The 24508-nt window shown below is 40.4% G+C and overlaps 1 protein-coding gene across 2 annotated transcripts in view; it reads left to right on the top strand.

Annotated features, from left to right (window-relative positions):
- CFAP61 (cilia and flagella associated protein 61) overlaps positions 1-24508 on the top strand; it is a 318407-nt gene that overhangs the window by 91001 nt on the left and 202898 nt on the right. For both annotated transcript variants that reach the window (XM_063634162.1, XM_063634163.1), the window contains exon 9: positions 5108-5199. In XM_063634162.1, coding sequence (XP_063490232.1) covers positions 5108-5199 — 92 coding nt within the window. The remainder of the gene's footprint in view (positions 1-5107; positions 5200-24508) is intronic.

The following is a 24508-nucleotide window of genomic DNA, read 5'->3' as shown; positions in this document are numbered from 1 at the left end:
CCAGTAACATTTTGGTTCTTGCAGACTTGTAGAGGTACCACCTTGGTGGTCTTGGATAAGATCCAGAAGAATACTCTGGATTACCAGGCAGAGACTCTTATTCTCTTCCTTTACTTTCTGTCCAACAAATGGAGTCTCTCTCTCTTTGTTGAGCCACCTGAAGCTGGGGGAGGGGTGACACAAAGCACCCTTGTGGCCACCAGCACCGTGACTGCACAGGGTCAAACCTTAAGCCAGCACAGCAATGGGTCTTGCCCAAGGCTCACTGTAACCACTACCTGGCCACTGCCTACATTCTCTCAAGGCCCTAGGGCTCTACAATCAGCAGGTGATGAAGCCACCCATGCCTGTGTCCTTCCCTTAAGGGCAACAAGTTCCCCTGGGCCTATGGAGGTTCAGGGATGCTGTCTGGGAGCCAGGGCCAGGAGTAGGAAACCTTAGAAATCTGCCTGGTGCTCTATTCTACTGCAGCTGAGCTGACTCTGACAGCACTAGGCAAAGTACTTTCCACTCTTCCCTCCCCTTTTCCCATGCAAAGGAGTCTCTCCCCATGTCTGCCACCACCGCAGGCCCACAGGGAGTACTACCAGGGTACTACTGATGTTCACTTAAGGCCCAAGGGCTCTTCTGTTAGCTTGTGGTGAATGCTTTCAGGCCTGGGACTCACCCTTCAGGGCAGTGGGCTCTTCCACTGGCCCATGGTAGGTCGAGAGATGCCATTCAAGAGCCAAAGCCTGGAATTGGGGACCCTAAGAGCCTGTTTGGTGCTCTTCCCCACTGTGGCCAAGCTACACCTAAGCTCAAGACAAAGTTCCCTTTACTCTTTCCTCTGCTTTTCTCAAGCAGAAGTGGTCTCTTCTCGTAGCCACTACAGCTGAGAATGCGCTGATCACACCTGAAGTCAGCACAGCTCTTAATCTCACCCAAGGCCCATGGCTACTGCTGCTGATTATTCAGGGCCCAGGGGCTCTTTAGTCAGCACGTGATGAATCCTACTAGGACTGGGTCCTTCATGTCAAGGCAGCAGCTTCCCTTCCAGTCCAGGGTGTGTCTAGGAATGTCATCCAGGAGCCAGGGCCTGGAATAGGGACCTTGTGACTCTGCCAGGTGCCCTATCCTACTGTGGCTGAGCTGGTATCCAAGTTACAAGACAAAGTCCTCTTCACTCCCGTCTCCTCTTTTCAAGTGGAAGGAAGGAGTCGGAGTCTCTTTTGGAGCTGTGAGATGCGGTGCCTGGGATTAGGGGAGGAGTAACGCAAGCACTCTTTTAGCAGATCCAGCTAGTGTTTTACTAGGTCGCGTGTCCCGTAAGTCCGGTAGCTCAGTCCTTGTGGCCTAGACAGCCTTTCAAGTTTATTTAGGACCCCAGAGCACTTTTGCCTGTGGTGGCATGGCTTGCCAGAACTCAGGTTCCAACCACCAGGATGGGTGATTCCCATCTGGCTAGGACTGATGCAAATGCTCCCTCTTGGGGTGCCAGCTGAATTCTGCCTGGTGTTGACAACACTGCATTCCATTGCGAAGTCCCACAGGCACTGCACTTTCTCTCCCCAAGTGTACAGATTTTCCACGCCACATGGCTACTGCCAGGGGAAGGGGAAAGGTTAGTGTTGGCAATTCAAGACTGTATTTCCTGCCCTCTTCAGTGCCTCTTTCAGTGATATGAAGTTAAAACCAGATAGTGCGATCCCTCCCCTGATTTTTGGTTCTTATGAAGGTGCTTTGTTGTGTACATAATTGTTAAATTTTGTGTTCCTGTGGGGAGGATGATTGGTGGAAGCTTCTATTTGATCATTTTGCTTTACCTCTTCCAGCACTATTTATTGTACAGTTTGTTCTTTCCCCCCTAATTTGAAATGCCATCTTCATCATATATCAACATTTCATAACTGCCTGGGACTATTTCTGGCTTTCATTCTGTTCTGTTCTTGCCCCAGTAACTCTCTGTTTTAATAACTGTGTCTTTATAATGTCTTAATATTCAGTTGGGAATTTGGCCCAAGTCTTTTTGTTCATCTTTCTTAAATTTTTGTTTACTGTTTCTCCATATTTGCTCTTTTAGAATCAATTTATTTCATCACATAAAAATTAAGATTTTTGATGGATATTTAAAATAAATGTAAAAAGCACAAAATTATATTATTATTTATTCCTGAAGCCTTCAACATGTATTATTTTGCACTCTGTATGTATTATTCCTATTAGATAAAGAGCAGGATAGATCCAGAGTCTTGTGGGACCTAAAGTCTGACCCATTCAAGAGCTCTTTTTAAGGAGAGTAATGCAAAACGATGAATGCGGCATTAGATGCTGTGCCTTGGAGGAGCCTGTGCTGGGAAGATGCCTGAACTTCTAAGCTTTATTAGCTTCATGGTAAACCCACTTCAGATAAGCAGTCTCAGAGAGAAAGTCCTGACAAATTGTGCCTTTACTCCCACTAGAGTAAACCGATAGTTCATGACTTCTAAACTACTTAGATGGTATAAGCCATAAAAGAACAATTAAATCGCTCAGCTTCAGTTGTATTTTTAGTCATGTGTTACACAATACCACTGCCTCAGCTTTCCCCAGGATAACACCTCACATTTGAGGATCTCAGGGGACATTATGAACATTAACTAATTAAACCTCGCAAGACCCCAGAGACACTGGAGAGAGAGATCCAGCTTCACCTTGCCCAGTTCTGAAATGCAGTCACCTCTAGGGATGAACGTGGCAGCTGCTTAATAATCAACTGCAACACCTCACAACAGTTTAGTCAAGCAATTAGTCTTTGTAGTTGGTAATTGTCTCATGAACATTAGACCATTGACAGTTAAGTCACCAAGATTATTAGTTTACTGAAAATCTAATCCAGTCTTCAAGACTTTTTACTTTTTTGTAATCTTTTCCTAATTATAAAAGAAGCATGCACAGTGAATGTCTACTTTTAGTTGCATTTTTTTGTAGTTCTTCAAACTTAAAATAGGAAAGAAATATCTTTTTAATACATTAAAATAGGTAGTTACTGATAATAAGTTTTTTTAATTCACAAGTTTGCTGCTGATCAAAAGTAATAAATGATAGTAAAAGTTGGAAGAGTGGATACCCTTGAGAGGAGTATTGACTGGACGGGGAGATGAGGGAAATTTCTGGGTGTTGGAAATGTTTTATATGTTCTTTTTTTTCCTTTTTTTTTTTTCTTTTTTTGGAGATGGAGTCTCACTCTGTCATCTAGGCTGTAGTGCAGTGGCACAATCTTGACTCACTGCAACCTCCGCCTCCCAGGTTCAAGCGATTCTCCTGCCTCTCCTGAGTAGCTGGGATTACGGGTGTGTACCACCATGCCTGGCTACTTTTTTTGTATTTTTAGTAGAGACGAGGTTTCATCATGTTGGTCAGGCTGGTCTTGAACGCCTGACCTCAGGTGATCCAACTGTCTCGGCCTCCCAAAGTGCTGGGATTACAGGTGTGAGCCACTGTGACAAGCCAGTTTTATATATTTTTATAGGTGGTGGTTGTTCAGGAATAGACATATGTGAAATTCCCTGAGCTGTACACTTTTCATATGTGTGTTAATCTCAACAACAAAGTCAATAAGCCTAAAAAGCATGCTGCTCTTGTCATGATGAGAGTGCTAGAAACCCCAGATAGTCTTATCTGGAAAATTCTGCAGGTGCAGGACATATCAGGAGCTAGAGATATGACAGTTTTTATTTTCCTCAAAGCATCTTTCTTCAGAAGAGGGACTCTAAGTGCTTTACCCTCTCAGGACATTTTCTCTTCATGCCAAAAGAGCTACCTTTCATGCTAGAATGTGACTTTCTGTCTCATTGTGCCTTCAACATTATGTACCTCTTCGACTATGCCATTTACACCTCCCTGGGCATCTCATTTTTCTCTTAGAATTTCATTCATTTACCTACATCTTTGCCAGAAGTAGGTATAATGCATTAGTGACCCAGATATTTGGGGTTGAGAGGCATCTGCAGAGGCCATTGTTGTAGCTGGCACTAGAAGAACACCATGGGAGAGGAGGAAGCAGAGAGGACCCTGGCTGCTCTGGCCCTGCAGTGTCTGATGTGATGCGTGAAAACAAGAAGGCAGAGCAGCATGCCCACACTCACAGGGACAGCAGCAGTCTCTGGAGCCTTCAGCGGGCCCAGAGTCCCTCCTACGTCTGTGGCAGCGCTTCTGAGGAGGGGAAGCCATGAGCAGGGCATCCTAGGGCTGCTCTGAGCTGAGGCCCAAAGGCTGAGAGCAGATGTCGTGGCTGAGAACCCCCAGCAGAGTGGACACTGGGTGAAGCACAAAGGAGAGGACATCCTCCAGTGATGTCTTCTCCGAGATCACCCTCTTTAGGCATGGAGAGATTTCAAAAGAGAAAAAAGGAGGGGAGGAGGAGGGAGAAGGACCTTTTTAGACAAAATGGGAAATGTTTTTCTTCTGTAATTTTTAGTAAAGGTTAAATACATGAAGCCTAAGCTACCCTGATTTTTGACTTTCCACAACTTACTAAAACACCAATGCTCAGCTCCAGTTCTTCTTGAAAATAATTTCTATTACAAAATAGAAAAGTGAGCATTGTGACCGCTGGCAGAGTGTGAGTTCAGAGTATTTCCAAACAAAGAGAAAGCAGCCCTTGTGCTAAGCCTTGGCATTCAGGTAACACTGATGTAACTCACTGTGGCCTTTTCCGCCTTCTGCCTGGAGCTCATTTCAAAGCCCACCATCGAGGAAGCTGATAACCTATTGTTTATAAACTTCAAAAGGGGCTGCTGTCAAAGGATCCCATTGCTCAGGGACTGGCAGAGGTTGAGGGCCTCCCGTGGCCCAGGCCTGGGCCAGGTCCATTGCCCATCTTCCCATCTCCACAACTCCCCTGGGCAGCATCATGCAGATAAGGGCACAGAGAGATGGAGGGAGGGAAGAACTAGCCCAGGATCCCTCCTCAGTGTCAAAATCCGGGTGGGCTGCAGAGACCTGCTCTTCCTACCTCAAGGTACTGCTCTCTAGAATAAAATTCTTCAGATCCATTGTAATTTAAAAACATGTCACCATGCTGTCTAATTTCCTGTGGTTCTGCAGATATTTAACATCTGTCGTTATTCTATCACTTCTCTCAAAGATGCTGAGCTCAGGAGTAGCAGCCAGGCTTCCCAAAAAATAGTCGAGGAGTCGCAGGAACCTGTCTCGCCAGATACCATGGAAAACATCCAGGTGAGAGAGACCATCCCTCCATGCCTAGGGTGGGGGGATGGGCCTGGGGGCTACTTGTGACATCAGGGGCATCTCTGGTGCTGGGGTCGCCACCAAGAAGTTCTAATGCCTGATGCAGAAAAGGCCTCACTGGCAGTAAGCACACCGCGAGCTGGGGGAAACAGAGGCCTCTGTGTTTGTAACGGACAAATCAAAGCCTCACTGGTATGCTCCAAAATTCAGGTCAGAGCAGAATGTCAGCCTTTCCCTACCTTCTTCCGTGACTTCAGGAGGCTGAGCCAGATAAAACTGCTCATTTAAACTCACTGGGAAATACAGGCTTTCTGAAGAGACTGACACACTATCTGCATACTCAAATGGGACAGCATTTTCCTTCCTTCCCTGACTGGGCCCTGCAGACATAGAAACACCTGCCCCATCTCCCAGCAAAGTCCCTTCCCAGCAAAGAGGGGATTCAGGGGAGATCTGAGTTTTTTAAAGAAGATTATATGGCATGGATTCGATTGATGGAAATGAAGCTGATGAGTGGAATTAGTTTTTTTTTTAAGAGCAGCACTCTTGTTTTTATGCTAAGGTGCAGTAACAGAGACTGGATTTACTCTCCTGCCTAAAATAACCAAAATGTGGCTAAAATATAGAAAACACTGTTCATCACTGTAACAAAGGCCAGCGACGCCTGGAAGACAGGAAACAAGCCAAGCGAATCCTATGGCTGCCCCAGCTGACTGCCTTGACAGAGCTTCTAGGTCACAATGCAGGGCAGGAGGAGCCAGAAGACTTCCCAAGTCTTCAAGTCCATGCAGACTAGAGCGACTAAAGTCTGAAGGACAGAGTACTAGAAAGGACAGAGTGCACAGAGAGAGGCATCACTGATCAGCAGACCAGTCAGGCAGTCAGCTGAGTGCTGATCACACCAGGCATGTGAGGAAACCCCTTAAGGCCAGCCAGGCTTCGAAAAGAACCTCTGAAAAGGATGAGGATTAATAGTGCCCCTGCCTGTACGAAGTTAGGAATATAGTGCCTGTTCTCACCAGCCAGACTGGAAAAGCTTATGATTTGCAAGAGAGTGCACAAAAGAGTCTTGAGGAGAATAATTAGTTCTAGAGAGGGCACACTCCAGTCCTGCCTAACAAATCTTTAAAGCAAGAACTAAAAGAATCAAAGTAACTTAACTGAGTCCCAGAACAAAGTACAAGACTATCTATAGGAATACAGAATTACTTGGCACCCACCAAGATGAAATTCACAATGTGTGGAATCCAATAAAGAATTACCAGCACTCACAAAACTGGTAATATGTTATGCATAAGGTGGAGATAAATCAATCAGTTGAAACCTACATATGAAAATATGTTAGAATTAATGAACAAAAACATTAAAACAGTTATTATAACCGTATGTTCCAAAGGTTAAGGAGAGACGTTAAAGATATAAAAATGCCCCAAATCAAACTTCTAGAGATTAAAAACTACAATCAATAAGATGAAAAATACACCGGAAGGATTAACTCCAGGTTAGGCATTGCAGGTGAAAGATTAGTGAACTTGAAACAAATGTAAATGAGATTTTTTTTAAAGATACGTATCAGTGAGTTTTGGGACAACTTCAAAGACCTAATATATGTGTAATAGAAGACCACATGAAGAGAGAGATGCTAGGACAGAAAAAACACATTCGAAGAAATAATGACTGAAAAATTATAAATTTGATGAAAACAATATACTCACAGATACAAGATGCTCAACAAACACAAGAACATAAAGAAAACTATACCAAAGTCGGTGGGAAACCAGTGATAAAGAGAAAATCTTAAAAGCAGCCAGGAGTAGGTTTGGGGGAAGTCAAGTTAGGAACAGAGGAACAAAGATATGAATAACAGCAGATTTCTTATTGGAAATAATACAAACAGAAAGATAATAGGATCACATCTTTAAAGAAATAGAAGAAAATAAACTCCACCCTAGAATTTTATACCCAGTAAGTATCTTTCATTCAAAATAAAATGTGAAATAAGAGTTTGCCCTACACAGAAAAGGTGGAAAGATGCATCACCAGCAGACCCACATTACGAGAAATGTTAAAGAAAGCCCTTTAGGCAGAAGGAAAATGATATCAGATGGAAATTTGGCTCTACACAAAGAGTTGAAGAGCACTGGAAATGGTAACAAAGTGGGTAAATGTATAAGATTTTATCCTTAATATTTGTATCTTTTTAAAAGATAGTGACTTCACAAACAAAAATAGTGCGGGGTTTATAACATATATAAAAATAAAATGTATGACAAGAATAGCACAAAGAGCTTGAGAGGAGACCCAGAGGGGAAAAGTATACTATTTTAAGGTTCTTATATCTAAAGTGCTATAATATCACCTAATGACAGTCTGTGATAAGTTAAAGATGTACCACTAATGTTACAAATCAGATTCAAAGAGTTATATCTAATAAGCCTATAGTTGAGATTAAATATCATCATAAAAATACAAAATTAGACAAAAAGAGAGGAAAAAGGGAGCAAAGACTAGATGGGACAAATTACGAGATGACAGACTTAAACCTAAGTATGCAATAATTACATTAAATGTAAACGTTCCAAATGTCCCAATTAAAGAGCATGTGTATAAAGCAGATATAGAATGGATAAAATGCAAAATTCAGTTATATGTAGACTATAAAAATGCACTTCAAATATAAAGATACAATAGGCTAGATTTAAAGAACGGAAAAGGATACACCATGCCAACACTAATCAAAAGTTAGCTGGAATGGCTTTACTAACTATAGACAAAGTAGATTCCAGAACAGAGAATACTATAAGAGATAACAAAGGCCAAGAGAATGTAACAATCTTAAATACTTATGCACCCAATAACAGTGCTTCAAAACATATGAAGCAAAAAGTTGTAGAACTGCAAAGATCAATAAAAATTATCATTAGAGATTTCAATATGCTCCCCTCAATAATTGATAGAATAAGTAGACAGAAAATCAGTAAGGATAAAGAAGAGTTTAATGACAGTGTTGACCAGCCTTGCCCCACCTCCTGGCCTGGGTAGCTGACATGCAGCACAGTGGCCCTCAGCATCCCATCAAATGTGACACACTGAATAATGTGGAGCTTGTTGGCTGCAGCCCTGGTGGCTGAGGGAAGTGCTGTCTGGATGCTGCATATGGAACCACTGTGTTCTCAGTGTGTAGATTCACAGATAGACATGAGTGAATAATAATAGAAAATGGCATGGAACAGTGGGCATCAATGTCAAGATGATGCTGGGTAACACCCTACAACTGGATGAACTAATGAGTGAAGAAGAGTATGAGAAATATGTAAAATCCATTGAGGAGTGAGAATGGGACCTCTCAATAAACTGGAATGAAACAACTTAATTCAGCATAGTTGTCTTAAATTAGTAATAGATGGAAGACATAAAATAGCAACTTTTGGCATTACCAGTGGATAAATAAACTACTCCCAACACTGCTGCTGGAAGAAAATACCCCTTTTCTAAAGATTTCAGACAAACACAATATGCATCTTTTTCACAATATTCTATGATTTTTAGGCTAGGCTCTAGTTATAATATTTAGAATTCATGAAGTTATCTGTGGTGAGAACTAGCTGTAAAAATTACGTATCTTGAGGATAACATTATATCTTTAGCTTTATATAATATTGTAACTGGCTTATATCCGTTCCTGGATTTGCATCAAAATACTTAATGATGTTTGCATTGAAAATAATTTGGGAGTGGAGAAAAGCTTTTGTTAGTTGTACAATGTCAGATGAAGAACAATACTGTCTTTTTAAGTTTCAATGGTTTTGGGGCTAAAGTGGCTTTTGGTTACATGGATAAGTTCTTTAGTGGTGATTTCTGAGATTTTAGTGCATCCGTCACCTGTGCAGTGTACACTGTACCCAATATGCAGTCTTTTATCCCTCACCCCTACCAGCCAAGTCCCCAAAGTCCATTATATCACTCTTTTTTTTATTATTAATATACTTTAAGTTTTAGGGTACATGCACACAATGTGCAGGTTTGTTACATATGTATACATGTGCCATATTGGTGTATTGCACCCATTAACTCGTCATTTAGCAATAGGTATATCTCCTAATGCTATCCCTCCCCCCTCCCCCCACCCCACAACAGTCCCCGGAGTGTGATGTTCCCCTTCCTGTGTCCATGTGTTCTCGTTGCTCAATTCCCACCTATGAGTGAGAACATGCGGTGTTTGGTTTTTTGTCCTTGCAATAGTTTGCTGAGAATGATGATTTCCAATTTCATCCGTGTGCCTACAAAGGACATGAACTCATCATTTTTTATGGCTGCATAGTATTGGTGTATGAGAATGCTTGTGATTTTTGTACATTTTGTACATTGATTTTTGTATCCTGAGACTTTGCTGAAGTTGCTTATCAGCTTAAGGAGATTTGGGGCTGAGACAGTGGGGTGTTCTAGATATACAATCATGTCATCTGCAAACAGGGACAATTTGAGTTCCTCTTTTCCTAATTGAATACCCTTTATTTCCTTCTCCTGCCTGATTGCCCTGGCCAGCATTTCCAACACTATGTTGAATAGGAGTGGTGAGAGAAGGCATCCCTGTCTTGTGCCAGTTTTCAAAGGGAATGCTTCCAGTTTTTGCCCATTCACTATGATATTGGCTGTGGGTTTGTCATAGATTGCTCTTATTATTTTGAGATACGTCCCATCAATACCTAATTTATTGAGAGTTTTTAGCATGAAGCATTGTTGAATTTTGTCAAAGGCCTTTTCTGCATCTATTGAGATAATTTTGTGGTTTTTGTCTTTGATACTCTTTATATGCTGGATTACATTTATTGATTTGCATATGTTGAACTAGCCTTGCATCCCAGGGATGAAGCCCACTTGATCATGGTGAATAAGCTTTTTGATGTGCTGCTGGGTTCGGTTTGCCAGTATTTTATTGAGGATTTTTGCATCAATGTTCATCAAGGATATTGGTCTAAAATTCTCTTTTTTGGTTGTGTCTCTGCCCGGCTTTGGTATCAGGATGATGCTGGCCTCATAAAATGAGTTAGGGAGGATTCCCTCTTTTTCTATTGATTGGAATAGTTTCAGAAGGAATGGTACCAGCTCCTCCTTATACCTCTGGTAGAATTCGGCTGTGAATCCATCTGGATCTGGACTCTTTTTGGTTGGTAAGCTATTGATTATTGCCTCAATTTCAGAGCCTGTTATTGGTCTATTCGGAGATTCAACTTCTTCCTGGTTTAGTCTTGGGAGGGTGTATTTGTCGAGGAATTTATCCATTTCTTCTAGATTTTCTAGTTTATTTGTGTAGAGGTGTTTGTAGTGTTCTCTGATGGTAGTTTGTATTTCTGTGGGATCGGTGGTAATATCCCCTTTATCATTTTTTATTGCATCTATTTGATTCTTCTCTCTTTTCTTCTTTATTAGTCTTGCTAGGGGTCTATCAATTTTGTTGATCTTTTCAAAAAACCAGCTCCTGGATTCATTAATCTTTTGAAGGGGTTTTTGTGTCTCTATTTCCTTCAGTTCTGCTCTGATTTTAGTTATTTCTTGCTTTCTGCTAGCTTTTGAATGTGTTTGCTCTTGCTTTTCTAGTTCTTTTAATTGTGATGTTAGAGGGTGTCAATTTTGGATCTTTCCTGCTTTCTCTTGTGGGCATTTAGTGCTATAAATTTCCCTCTGCATACTGCTTTGAATGTGTCCCAGAGATTCTGGTATGTTGTGTCTTTGTTCTCGTTGGTTTCAAAGAACATCTTTATTTCTGCCTTCATTTCGTTATGTACCCAGTAGTCATTCAGGAGCAGGTTGTTCAGATTCCATGTAGTTGAGTGGTTTCGAGTGAGTTTCTTAATCCTGAGTTCTCGTTTGATTGCACTGTGGTCTGAGAGGCAGTTTATTATAATTTCTGTTCTTTTACATTTGCTGAGGAGTGCTTTACTTCCAACTATGTGGTCAATTTTGGAATAGGTGTAGTGTGGTGCTGAAAAAAATGTATATTCTGTTGATTTGGGGTGGAGAGTTCTGTAGATGTCTAATAGGTCCGCTTGGTGCAGAGCTGAGTTCAATTCCTGGGTATCCTTGTTAACTTTCTGTCTCGTTGATCTGTCTAATGTTGACAGTAGGGTGTTAAAGTCTCCCATTATTATTGTGTGGGAGTCTAAGTCTCTTTGCACGTCACTAAGGACTTGCTTTATGAATCTGGGTGCTCCTAAATGGGGTGCATATATATTTAGGATAGTTAGCTCTTCTTGTTGAATTGATCCCTTTACCATTATGTAATGGGCTTCTTTGTCTCTTTTGATCTTTGTTGGTTTAAAGTCTGTTTTATCAGAGACTAGGATTGCAACCCCTGCCTTTTTTTGTTTTCCATTTGCTTGGTAGATCTTCCTCCATCCCTTTATTTTGAGCCTATGTGTGTCTCTGCAGGTGAGATGGGTTTCCTGAATACAGCACACTGATGGGTCTTGACTCTTTATCCAATTTGCCAGTCTGTGTCTTTTAATTGGAGCATTTAGTCCATTTACATTTAAAGTTAATATTGTTATGTGTGAATTTGATCCTGTCATTATGATGTTAGCTGGTTATTTTGCTCATTAGTTGATGCAGTTTCTTCCTAGCCTTGATGGTCTTTATAATTTGGCATGTTTTTGCAGTGGCTGATACCGATTGTTCCTTTCCATGTTTAGTGCTTCCTTCAGTAGCTCTTTTAGGGCACGCCTGGTGGTGACAAAATCTCTCAGCATTTGCTTGTCCGTAAAATATTTGATTTCTCCTTTACTTATGAAGCTTAGTTTGGCTGGATATGAAATTCTGGGTTGAAAATTCTTTTCTTTAAGAATGTTGAATATTGGCCCCCACTCTCTTCTGGCTTGTAGAGTTTCTGCCGAGAGATCTGCTGTTAGTCTGATGGGCTTCCCATCAGACTAGATGGGAACCCGACTAGAAAGGTAACCCAAACTTTCTCTCTGGCTGCCCTTAACATTTTTTCCTTCATTTCAACTTTGGTGAATCTGACAATTATGTGTCTTTGAGTTGCTCTTCTCAAGGAGTATCTTTGTGGTGTTCTCTGTATTTCCTGAATTTGAATGTTGGCCTGCCTTTCTAGATTGGGGAAGTTCTCCTGGATAATATCCTGCAGAGTGGTTTCCAGCTTGGTTCCATTCACCCCATCACTTTCAGGTACACCAATCAGACGTAGATTTGGTCTTTTCACATAGTCCCATATTTCTTGGAGACTTTGTTCATTTCTTTTTATTCTTTTTTCTCTAAACTTCTCTTCTCGCTTCATTTCATTCATTTCATCTTCCATCAGCGATACCCTTTCTTCCGGTTGATCGCATCGGCTCCTGAGGCTTCTGCATTCTTCACGTAGTTCTCGAGCCTTGGCTTTCAGCTCCATCAGCTCCTTTAAGCACTTCTCTGCATTGCTTATTCTAGTTATGCATTCATCTAATTTTTTTTCAAAGTTTTTAACTTCTTTGCCATTGGTTTGAATTTCCTCCTGTAGCTCAGAATAGTTTGATCGTCTGAAGCCTTCTTCTCTCAACTCGTCAAAGTCATTCTCCATCCAGCTTTTTTCCATTGCTCGTGAGGAGCTATGTTCCTTTTGAGGAGGAGAGGTGCTCTGCTTTTTAGTTTCCAGTTTTTCTGCTCTCTTTTTTCCCCATCTTTGTGGTTTTATCTACTTTTGGTCTTTGATGATGATGATGTACAGATGGGTTTTTGGTGTGGATGTCCTTTCTGTTTGTTAGTTTTCCTTCTAACAGACAAGACTCTGAGCTGCAGGTCTGTTGAGTTTGCTAGAGGTCCACTCCAGACCCTGTTTGCCTGGGTATCAGCAGCAGTGGCTGCAGAACAGCAGATTTTCATGAACCGCAAATGCTGCTGCCTGATTGTTCCTCTGGAAGTTTTGTCTCAGAGGAGTACCCGGCCATGTGAGGTGTCAGTCTGCCCCTACTGGGGGGTGCCTCCCAGTTAGGCTGCTTGGGGGTCAGGGACCCACTTGAGGAGGCAGTCTGCCTGTTCTCAGATCTCCAGCTGCGTGCTGGGAGAACCACTACTCTCTTCAAAGCTGTCAGACAGGGACATTTAAGTCTGCAGAGGTAACTGCTGTCTTTTTGTTTGTCTGTGCCCTGCCCCCAGATTGGAGCCTACAGAGGCAGGCAGGCAGGCCTCCTTGAGCTGTGGTGGGCTCCACCCAGTTTGAGCTTCCCGGCGGCTTTGTTTACCTAAGCAAGCCTGGGCAATGGCAGGCACCCCTCCCCCAGCCCCGTTGCCACCTTGCAGTTTGATCTCAGACTGCTGTGCTAGCAATCAGCAAGACTCCATGGGCGTAGGACCCTCCGAGCCAGGTGCGGAATATAATCTGCTGGTGTGCCGTTTTTTAAGCTTGTTGGAAAAGCACAGTATTAGGGTGGGAGTGACCCGATTTTCCAGGTGCCATCTGTCACCCCTTTGTTTGACTAGGAAAGGGAACTCCCTGACCCCTTGCGCTTCCCGAGTGAGGCAATGCCTCGCCCTGCTTCGGTGCGCTGCACCCACTGTCCTGCACCCACTGTCTGGCACTCCCTAGTGAGATGAACCTGTTACCTCAGACGGAAATGCAGAAATCACACGTCTTCTCCGTCGCTCATGCTGGGAGCTGTAGACCGGAACTGTTCCTATTCGGCCATCTTGGCTCCACCCCTGGCACCCTTATTTGTTAAAAGGGGGATAATACTACTCCTGAGATCCCTGGTTCCATTAAGATGCTCAGCTTCATTTGGCAACTCGTGGACACCAAGCACCTATATCACTCTTAGCTTATCTCCCACTTATGAGTGAGAACATAGGATATTTGCTTTTCCATACCTAAGTTACTTCACTTAGAATAATGGCCTCCAGCTCTATCCAAGTTGCTGCAAAAGACATTATTTCATTCCTTTCTATGGTTGAATAGTATTTCATACTGTATATACCATATTTTCTTTATCTACTTGTTGGTTGACAGACACTTAGGTTGGCTACATATCTTTGCAATTGCAGATCGTCCTGCTGTAAACAGGCATGTGTGTGTGTCTTTTTCATATAATGACTTCTTTTCCTTTGGGTAGACACCTAGTAGTGGGATTACTGTATCAAATGGTAGTTCTACTTTTGGCTCTTTAAGGAATCTCCAAACTGTTTTCCGTAGTGGTTGTACTAATTTACATTCCCACTGGCAGTGTAAAAGTGTTCCCTTTTCACCACATCCACACCAATATCTATTGTTTTTGACGTTTTAAGTGTGGCCATTCTTGCAGGAGTAAGGTGGTATTTCATTGTGATTTTAATTTGCATTTTTTTGATGATTAGTGATGTTAAACATTTTTTCGTGTTTGTTGGCTGCTTGTACATCTTCTTTTGAAAAACATCTATTCGTGCCCTTTGACCACTTTTTGGTGGGATCATTTGTTTTTTTCTTGCTGATCTGTTCGAGTTCCTTATAGATTCTGGATACTAGTCCTTTGTTGGGTACATAGTTTGCAAATATTTTCTCGCACTCTGTGGGTTGTCTGTTTACTTTGCTGGTTATTTCTTTTGCTGTGCAGAAGCTTTTTAGTTTAATTAGGTCCAATTTATTTGTTGGTTTTTTTTTTTTTTTTGCATTTGCTTTTAGGGTCTTAGTCATGAATTCTTTGCCAAAGCAAACATCCAGAAGAGGTTTTTTTTAATGTTATCTTCTAGAATTTTTATGGCTTCAGGTCTTAGATTTAAGTCTTTAATCCATATTGAGTTGATTTTTGCATAAGGTGAGAGATGAGTATCCAGTTTCATTCTTCTACATGTGACTTGCCAGTTTTCCCAGAACTATTTGTTGAATACGGTGTTCTTTTCCCACTTAATGTTTTTCTTTGCTTTGTCAAAGACTAGTTGGCTGTTAAGTATTTGGCTTTATTTCTGGGTTCTCTATTCTGTTCTGTTGGTCTACATGCCTATTTTTATACCACCAGTATTATGCTGCTTTGGCAACTATAACCTTGTAGTATAATTTGAAGTCAGGTAATGAGATGCCTCCAGATTTGTTCTTTTTGCTTAGTCTTGCTTTGGCTATGCAGGCTCTATTATAGCTCCATGTGAATTTTCGGATTGTTTTTTCTAGTTCTGTGAAGAATGACGATGGTATTTTCATGGGAATTGCATTGAATCTGTAGATTGCTTTTGGCAGTATGGTCATTTTCACAATATTGATTCTACCCATCCATAAGCATGGGATGTATTTCCATTTGTTTGCGTCATCAGTGATTTCTTTCAGCAGTGGTTTGTAGTTTTCCTTGTAGATCTTTCACCTCCTTGGTTAAGTATATTCCTAGGGTTTTTTTGTTTTGTTTTTTGTTTTTGTATTTGTGGGTTTTGTTTGTGTCTGTTGTAAAAGGGATTGAGTTCTCTATTTGATTCTCAGCTTGGTCATTGTTGGTATATTGTAGTGCTACTGATTTGTGTACATTAATTTTGTAACCTGAGACTTTACTGAATTTACTTATCAGATTTAAGAGCTTTTTGGATGAGTCTTTAGTGTTTTCTAGGTATATGATCATATCATCAGCAAACAGCAACAATTTGACTTTCTCTTTTCCAATTTGGATGCCCTTTATTTCTTTCTCTTGTATGATTTCTCCGGCTATGACTTCCAGCACTATGTTGAATGGAAGTGGTGAAAGTGGGCATCTTTGTCTTATTCCAGTTCTCAGAAGGAATGCTTTCAACTTTTCCTCATTCAATATGATGTTGACAATACTGTCTTAATTTTGCAATCACTGAATTTGCTGGTGCTATTTATATACAGTGAAGCAAGAGCTTGGCAGTAGAATAAGAATATAGTAATAAAACAACTTCATTACTCATGAAAAAACATGCAGACAAAACCACTACTGACCGATTTGGCCTAATTGACATATATAAAATACTTCACTCAACAACAGCAGAATATACATTCTTTTCAAGTATGCATAGAACATGGAAAGTTTACCAAGATAGACCATATTATGGGCTATAAAACAAGACTCAATAAATCTAGGATTCAAGTTATCTGAGATATGGTCTCTCATGACAAAAGACTTACAAGAAAATAAAACTGCAGATCAGTATTTCTCATGAACATTGATGAGGAAATTCTAATAAAAACTTAGCAAACTGGAAGATGGCAGATAGGAAACAGGGCTGACATGCAGCTCCCACTTGGATGGACAGAACAGCATGTGGAGATTCACACCATGAACTTTTGCTTCGGGAACCATCACAGGAGCATACCAGGAAAACCAAAAGAAACCACAGATTCTTTGTAAGAAGCAGCAGACTGCTGCAATTGCCACAAGACAGGCGAAAAACTGTGAATTTAATCTGAAAATCCAGATTACAGGAGAAAGATGTAACCTTACCTGCTGCTGAAATGGATTTAGTGTGAAATAAAAGTAGAAGCAGCAGTGGGAAGAACGTTGTAGGCACTCCCGTTCTCCAGCTCAAGCCCAGGGAAGCCATCCCTGACTATATCTCACAGACATCCTCGGGGAAGGCAGCCCAGATTTTGGGAGGGGTCACAGGGTGAAAGAAGCTTCCAGCTAAACTTTGTGATAATTTTGACTGGCCACAAACCCTCTTGAGCAGAATCCTGGGGATGAATGGGAACCACTGCAGAAAGGAGTGCAGGAGTCACAGCCAACAGTGTGGGCAGATGAGGAGGGGCGTGGCCTGAAAGCCATACTTGCTTCTTCAGTGGAGAAACTTATAGCCTGGGGCTGAGTCTGAGTCCTACATACAGGCTGCCTATAGATAAACTTGTCACTCTTAGCAGAGCACGGCAAGAGCAAGACTGGCCTTGCCAACTCCATGGGAGCTAGGTGAAACCTATTGTTACTGGCTTTCCCCCACTTCCCTGGTGACAGAGACAGCCATAATTCCCTCTGGAACATAACCCCATGGGCCCACCACCCCCCTACACTCCAAAGTGGCTTCAGTAAGCCCTGCTCAAGGAGGATCTGAGCTCAGACCTGCCTATTCCTACCCACACCTGATAGTATTTCTCTACCCACCTCAGTAGCCAATCACAAAAGACATAAAAGCTTGGGATCTTTATGGCCCTGCCCATCACCTGAGAAACCCAAATTCTTATCCTGGCCAACACAGGGCAAGCTTATATCCCCCTTCTACTATTGCAGCTGGTGCTCTCTTGAAAGTGCCACCTCCTGGCTTGAGGCCAACCAACTCAGGACATTACAGCAACTCATGACAGAACAACCCTGCTCCAAGAAAGGAGAAAATAAAAACCAATTCCACTGCCTGAAACATCCTGGATAACCAGTGGTCCTGAGTCTGTCCACATGACAGCTTCACTGCTAGCATAACTAGCATTTGAGAAAGCCAGCACACTAAGCATATCTACAACCAAGGACTCTCACAGGGCCTACTTCACTCCCCTGCCACCTCCACCAGAGCAGGTGCTGGTATTCATGGTTGGGAGACCTGAAGACAGACTGTATCACAGAACTCTTTGCAGACATTCCACAGCAACAACCCAGAGCCTGGCAGCCCCACTGGGTTACCAGACCCAGAAGAGAAATAACAATCACAGCAATTTGGCTCTCAGGAAGTCCCATCCATAGGGGAAGGGGGAGGGCAACACATCAAGGGATCACTCTGTGGGACATAAGAACCTGAATAGCAGCCCTTGAGTTCCAGATTTTTCCACTGACATAGTCTACCCAAATGAGAAGGAACCAGAAAAGAAATTCTGGTAATATGACAAAACAAGGTTCTGTAACACCCCCAAAAGACCACACTAGCTCCCCAGCAATGGATCCAAACCAAGAAGAAATCTCTGAATTGCCAGATAAAGAATTCAGAAGGTTGTAAAGCTCCTCAAGGAGATACCAGAGAAAGGTGAAAACCAACTTAAAGAAAATTTTTTTAAAAATACAGGATATTTATGAAAAATACTCCAGAGAAATAGATGTCATAAAGAAAAAAATATAGCTTCTGGAAATGAAAGACACACTTAGAGAAATACAAAATGCACTTGAAAGTTTCAACAATAGATTAGAACAAGTAGAAGAAAGAACTTCAGAGCTTAAAGACAGGGCTTTCTTTTTTTTTTTTTTTTTTTTGAGATGGAGTCTTGCTCTGTCTCCCAGGCAGGAGTGCAATGGCGCGATCTTGGCTCACTGCAAGCTCCACCTCCCGGGTTCATGCCATTCTCCTGCCTCAGCCTCCCGAGTAGCTGGGACTACAGGCGCCTGCCAACACGTCCGGCTAATTTTTTTTGTATTTTTAGTAGAGATGGGGTTTCACTGTGTTAGCCAGGATGGTCTCGATCTCCTGACCTCGTGATCCGCCCGCCTCGGCCTCCCAAAGTGCTGGGATTACAGGCTTGAGCCACCGCGCCCGGCAAAGACAGGGCTTTCAAATTAACCCAATTAGACAAAGAAAAAAGAATTATTAAAAAATGAACAAAGCCTCCAAGAAATTTGGGATTATGTTAAACGGCCAAACCTAAGAATAATTGGTATTCCTGAGGAAGAAGAGAAATCTAAGTTTGGAAAACATATCTGAGGGAATAATCAAGGAAACTTCCCTGGCCTCACTAGAGATCTAGTCATCCAAATAGAAGAAGCTCAAAGGGCCAGGTGTGGTGGCTCACACCTGTAATCCCAGCATTTTGGGAGGCCGAGGTGGGTGGATCATGAGGTCAGGAGATTGAGACCATCCTGACTAACATGGCGAAACCCTGTCTCTACTAAAAATACAAAAACTAAATTAACCGAGCATGGTGGTGGGTACCTGTAGTCCCAGCTACTCAGGAGGCTGAGGTGGGAGAATGGCGTGAGCCCAGGAGGTGGAGCCTGCAGTGAGCCAAGATGGCACCACTACACTCCTGTCTGGGTGACAGAGCAAGACTCTGTCTCAAAAAAAAAAAAAAAAAAAAAACTCAAAGAACATCTGGGAGATTCACTGGAAAAAGATCATCGCCCAGGCATATAGTCATCAGGTTATCTAAAGTCAAGACAAAGGAAAGAAAATTTAAGACCTACGAGGCAGAAACATCAGGCCACCTATGAAGGAAAATGTATCAGATTTATAGCAGATTTCTCAGCAGAAACACTACAAGCCAGAAGGGATTGGGTCCTATCTTTAGTCTCCTCAGACAAAATAATTGCCAGCCAAGAATTTTGTATCCAGCAAAACTAGCTTCACAAATGAAGGAGAAAGTGTTTTTCAGACAAACAAATGCTGAGAGAATTTGCCACTACCAAGCCAGCACTACAAGAAATACTAAAAAGAGTTCTAAATCTCGAAACAAAACTTCAAAATACATGAAAATAGAACCTCCATAAGCATAAATCTCACAGGGCCTGTAAAACAATAACACAATGAAAAAAAAAACACCAAGGTATTCAGGCAACAACTAGCATGTTGAATAAAACAGTACCTCATATCCCAGTACTAACATTGAATGTAAATGGTGTAAATGTTCCACTTAAAAGACACAGAATGGCAGAATGGATAAAAATTCACCAATGAAGTATCTGTGCTGTCTTGAAGAGACTCACCTAATTCATAAGGACTCCTGTAAACTTACAGTCAATGGGTGGAAAAACTTATTTCATGCAAATGGAAACCAAAAGTGAGGAAGAGTAACTATTTTTACATCAGAGAAAACATATTTTAAAGCAACAACAGTTAAAAAAAAAGTGGGACATTATAAAATGATTTTAAAAAAAATCAGACCTACAGGAAAATACCCTAATCCTAAATATATATGCACCTAACATGGTAGCTCCCAAATTTATAAAACAATTGTTACTAGACATAAGAAATGAGATAGATGGCAACACAATAACAGTGGGGGACTTCAATACTCCATTGACAGCATGAGACAGGACATCACGACAGAAAGTTAACAAAAAAAAATGGACTTAAACTATTCCCTAGAACAAATGGACTTAACAGATATTTATAGAACATTCAACACCCAACAACTGCAGAATATACATTCTTTTCATCGGCACACAGAACATTCTCCAAGATATGCCATATGATAGGCCACAAAACAAGTCTCAATAAACTTAAGAAAATTGAAATTATATCAAGTACTCTGTCAGACCACAGTAGAATAAAATTGGAAATTAACTCCAAAAGGAACCCTCAAAACTATACAACTACATGGAAATTCAATAATCTGCACTTGAATGATCTTTGGGTCAACAGTGAAATCAAGATGGAAATAAAAAATTATTTGAACTGAGTGATAATAGTGACACAACTTATCAAAACCTCTGGGACACAGCAAAAGTGATGTTAAGAGGAAAGTTCACAGCATTAAATGCCTACATCGAAAAGTCTGAAAGAGCACAGATAGACAGTCTAAGGTCACACCTCAAGGAACTAGAGAAACAAGAACAATCCAAACACAACCCCAACAGAAGAAGAGAAATAAAAAGATCAGAACAGGACTAAATGAAATGGTAACAAAAAAAATTCAAAAGATAAGTGAAACAAAAAGCTGGTTCTTTGAAAAGATAAGCAAAATTAATAGACCATTAGCGAGATTAACCAAGAAAAGAAGAGAGAAGATCCAAATAACCTCAATTAGAAATGAAATTTCTAATTGATATTACAACCAATACCAAAGCAATACAAAAGATCATTCAAGACTGCTATGAACACCTTTATGTGCAGAAACTAGAAAATCTAGAGGAGATAGATAAATTCCTGGAAATATACAACCCTCCTAGATTAAATCAGGAAGAAATAGAAACTCTGAACAGACCAATAACAAGTAGTGAGATTGAAACAATAATTTTAAAATTGCCAACAAAAAAAGTCCAGGACCAGATGGATTCACAGCTGAATTCTATCAGGCATTCAAAGAAGAATTGGTACCAATCCTACTGATACTGTTCCAGAAGATAAAGAAAGAGGTAATCCTCCTTAAATCATTTTATGAAGCCGGTATCACCCTAAAACCAAAACCAGGAAAGGATATAACCAAAAAAGAAAACTATAGACTAATATTCCTGATGAACATAAATGCAAAAATCCTCAACAAAATGCTAGCTAACCGAATCCAACATCATATCAAAAAGATAATACACGATGATCAAGTGGGTTTCATACCAGGGATGCAAGGTTTAACATATACAAGTTAATAAATGTGATATGTAACATAAACAGATTTAAAAACAAAAATCATATTATCATCTCAAAAGACACAGAGAAAGCATTTGACAAAATCTAGCATTCTTGTATGTTTAAAACCCTTAGCAAAATTGGCATAAAAAGGACATATCTCAAGTAATAAAAGCCATCTATGACACACCCACAGCTAACATTATGCTGAACAAGGAAAAGTTGAAATCATTCCGCCTGAGAACTGGAACAAGACAAGGATGCACATTTTCACCACTTTTATTCAACATAGTACTTAAAGTCCTAGCCAGAGCAATTAGACAAAAGAAAGCAACAAAAGCCATCCAAATTGGTAAAGAAGAGGCCAACTGTCGCTGTTCACCGATAATATGATTGTATACCTAGAAAACCCTAAGGACTCATCCAAAAAGCTCCTAGATCTGATAAATTCAGTAAAGTCTCAGGTTACAAAATCAGTGTACACAAATCAGTAGCACTGCTATACACCAACAGTGACCAAGCTGAGAATCATATAGAGAACTCAATCCCTTTTACAACAGCTGCCAAACAAAACAAAATAGCAACAACAACAACAACAAAAAACAAGAAATCCCAAAACAACAACAACAAACCTTAAAAAAACAAACAAAAAACCTAGGAATATACTTAACTAAGAAGGTGAAAGACCTCTACAAGGAAAACTGCAAAACACTGCTGAAAGAAATCACTGATGACACAAACAAATGGAAACACATCCCATGCTCATGGATGGGTATAATCAATATTGTGAAAATGACCATACTGCCAAAAGCAATCTACAGATTGAATGCACTTCCCAGAAAAATACCATCATCATTCTTCACAGAACTAGAAAAAACAATCCTAAAATTCATATGGAAACATAAAAGAGCCTGCATAGCCAAAGCAAGACTAAGCAAAAAGAACAAATCTGGAGGCATCACATTACGTGACTTCAAGCTGTACTACAAGGCTATAGTTACCAAAAAAGCATGGTACTGGTATAAAATAGGCATGTAGACCAACAGAACAGAATAGAGAACCCAGAAATAAAGCCAAATACTTAAGATCCAACTAATCTTCAACAAAGCAAACAAAAACATAAAGTAGGAAAAGGACACCCTATTCAACAAATAGTGCTGGGAAAACTGGCAAGCCACATGTAGAAGAATGAAGCTGGATCCTCATCTCTCACCTTATACAAAGATCAACTCAAGATGGATCAAAGACTTTAAGAGGTAAAGCCATAAAAATTCTGGAAGATAACATTGGAAAAAACTCTTCTAGACATTGGCTTAGGCAAAGACCAAGAACACAAAAGCAAATGCAACAAAAACAAAGATAAATAGATGGGACCTAATTAAACTAAAAAGCTTCTGCACAGCAGAAGAAATAACCAGCAGAGTAAACAGACAGCCCACAGAGTGGGAGGAAATATTTGCAAACTGTGTATCTGACAAAGAACTAGTATCCAGAATCTACAAAAAACTCAAATGAATCAGCAAGAAAGAAACAAATAATCCCGTCAAAAAATGGACAAAGGACATGAATAGAGAATCCTCAAAAGAAGATTTACAAACAGCCAACAAACATATGAAAAAGTGCTCAACACCACTAATTATCAGGGAAATGCAAATCAAAACCACAATGGAATATCACCTTACTCCTACAAGAATGGCCATAATTTAAAAATAAAAAACAACAGATGTTGGCTTGGATGTGGTGAAAAGGGAAGAGTTTTTCAATGCTGGTGGGAATGTAAACTAGTACAAGCACTATCGAAAACAGCATGGAGATTCCTTAAAGAATTAAAAGTAGAACTACCATTTGATCCAGCAGTCTCACTACTGGGTGTCTACCGAGTGGAAAAGAAGTCATTATGTGAAAAAACACTTGCACAAGCACGTTTATAACAGCACAATTCACAATTGCAAAAATATGGAACCACACTAAATGCCCATCAACATAGAGTCTTTTATCTACACATTGAGTACAGTATACACTGCTTGGATGACGGGTGCACTAAAATCTCAGAAATCACTAAGGAACTTTTCCATGCAACCAAACACCAACTGTTCTCCCAAAAGTATTGAAATAAAAAAATTTTAAAATTAGCAAACTGAGTCAATATACAAAAAGGATAATCATGACTGAGTAGGGTTTATTCTGGGAATGCACGTGTGGTTTAACATGAGAAAATCGGTGTAATTCCCCATTTTAACAAACTAAAAAAAACCGTATGTTTATCTCATGAATGTATAAAAGACATTTGAAAATCTAACATTAATTCCTCATAAAGACTCTTAGCACTTTTTCAACTTGACAAAGGTTATTTTTGAAAAACTTACAGCAAACATCACACATAATGGTGAAGGACTAACTGTTTTACCCTTAAAGTCAGAAACAAGTTAAGAATATCTGCTCTCACCACTTCTAATCAAAATTGTACTGGAGATTTGAACCAGTGCAAAAAGATAGGAAAAGAAATGAAAGGCATCCAGACTAAAAAGGAATAATTAAAACTATCTTTTACTCACAGACAACATGACTACCTATGAAAAAAAATCTGATGGAATCTACAAAAGAGCTACTGGAACTAATATATACAAAATTAATATGCAAAATTTAGTTGTATCTCTGTATAATAGCAATGAACAATCAGATTGAAATACCATCTACAACAGTACAAATATGTTACTTATAGATTAAATCTGACGAAAGTTATTCAAGACTTCTACGGTGAAAACTACAAAACATTTCTGAGAGAAATTAAAGAAGACCTAAATACGTGGAGCGATATTCTATGTTCGTGGGATATTGAATCTTTAAATTAGTTCTTTGCAAATTCAGTAAAATCCCAATCACATTTTCAGCAGGAATTTTTATAGAAGTTTAATTAATTGATTCCAAAATTTATGTGAAAATGGAGATAACCTAAAACAGCCAGAGCAACTTTGAAAAAGAACAAAGCTGTAGGATAACACTAACTGATTTCAAGATTAATTATTATAAGATTCTTTCTTTTCTCTCTCTCTATTGCCCAGGCTGGAGTGCAGTGGCATGATCTCAGCTCACTGCAACCTCCGCCTCCCAGGTTCAAGTGATACTCATGCCTCAGCCTTCCCAGGTTCAAGTG

This window comes from Symphalangus syndactylus, chromosome 24, assembly GCF_028878055.3.
Source record: "Symphalangus syndactylus isolate Jambi chromosome 24, NHGRI_mSymSyn1-v2.1_pri, whole genome shotgun sequence".
NCBI lineage: Eukaryota > Metazoa > Chordata > Mammalia > Primates > Hylobatidae > Symphalangus > Symphalangus syndactylus.
The sequence above is the reverse complement of the archived record's forward strand: the minus strand, read 5'-3'. Positions and strand labels throughout refer to the sequence as shown.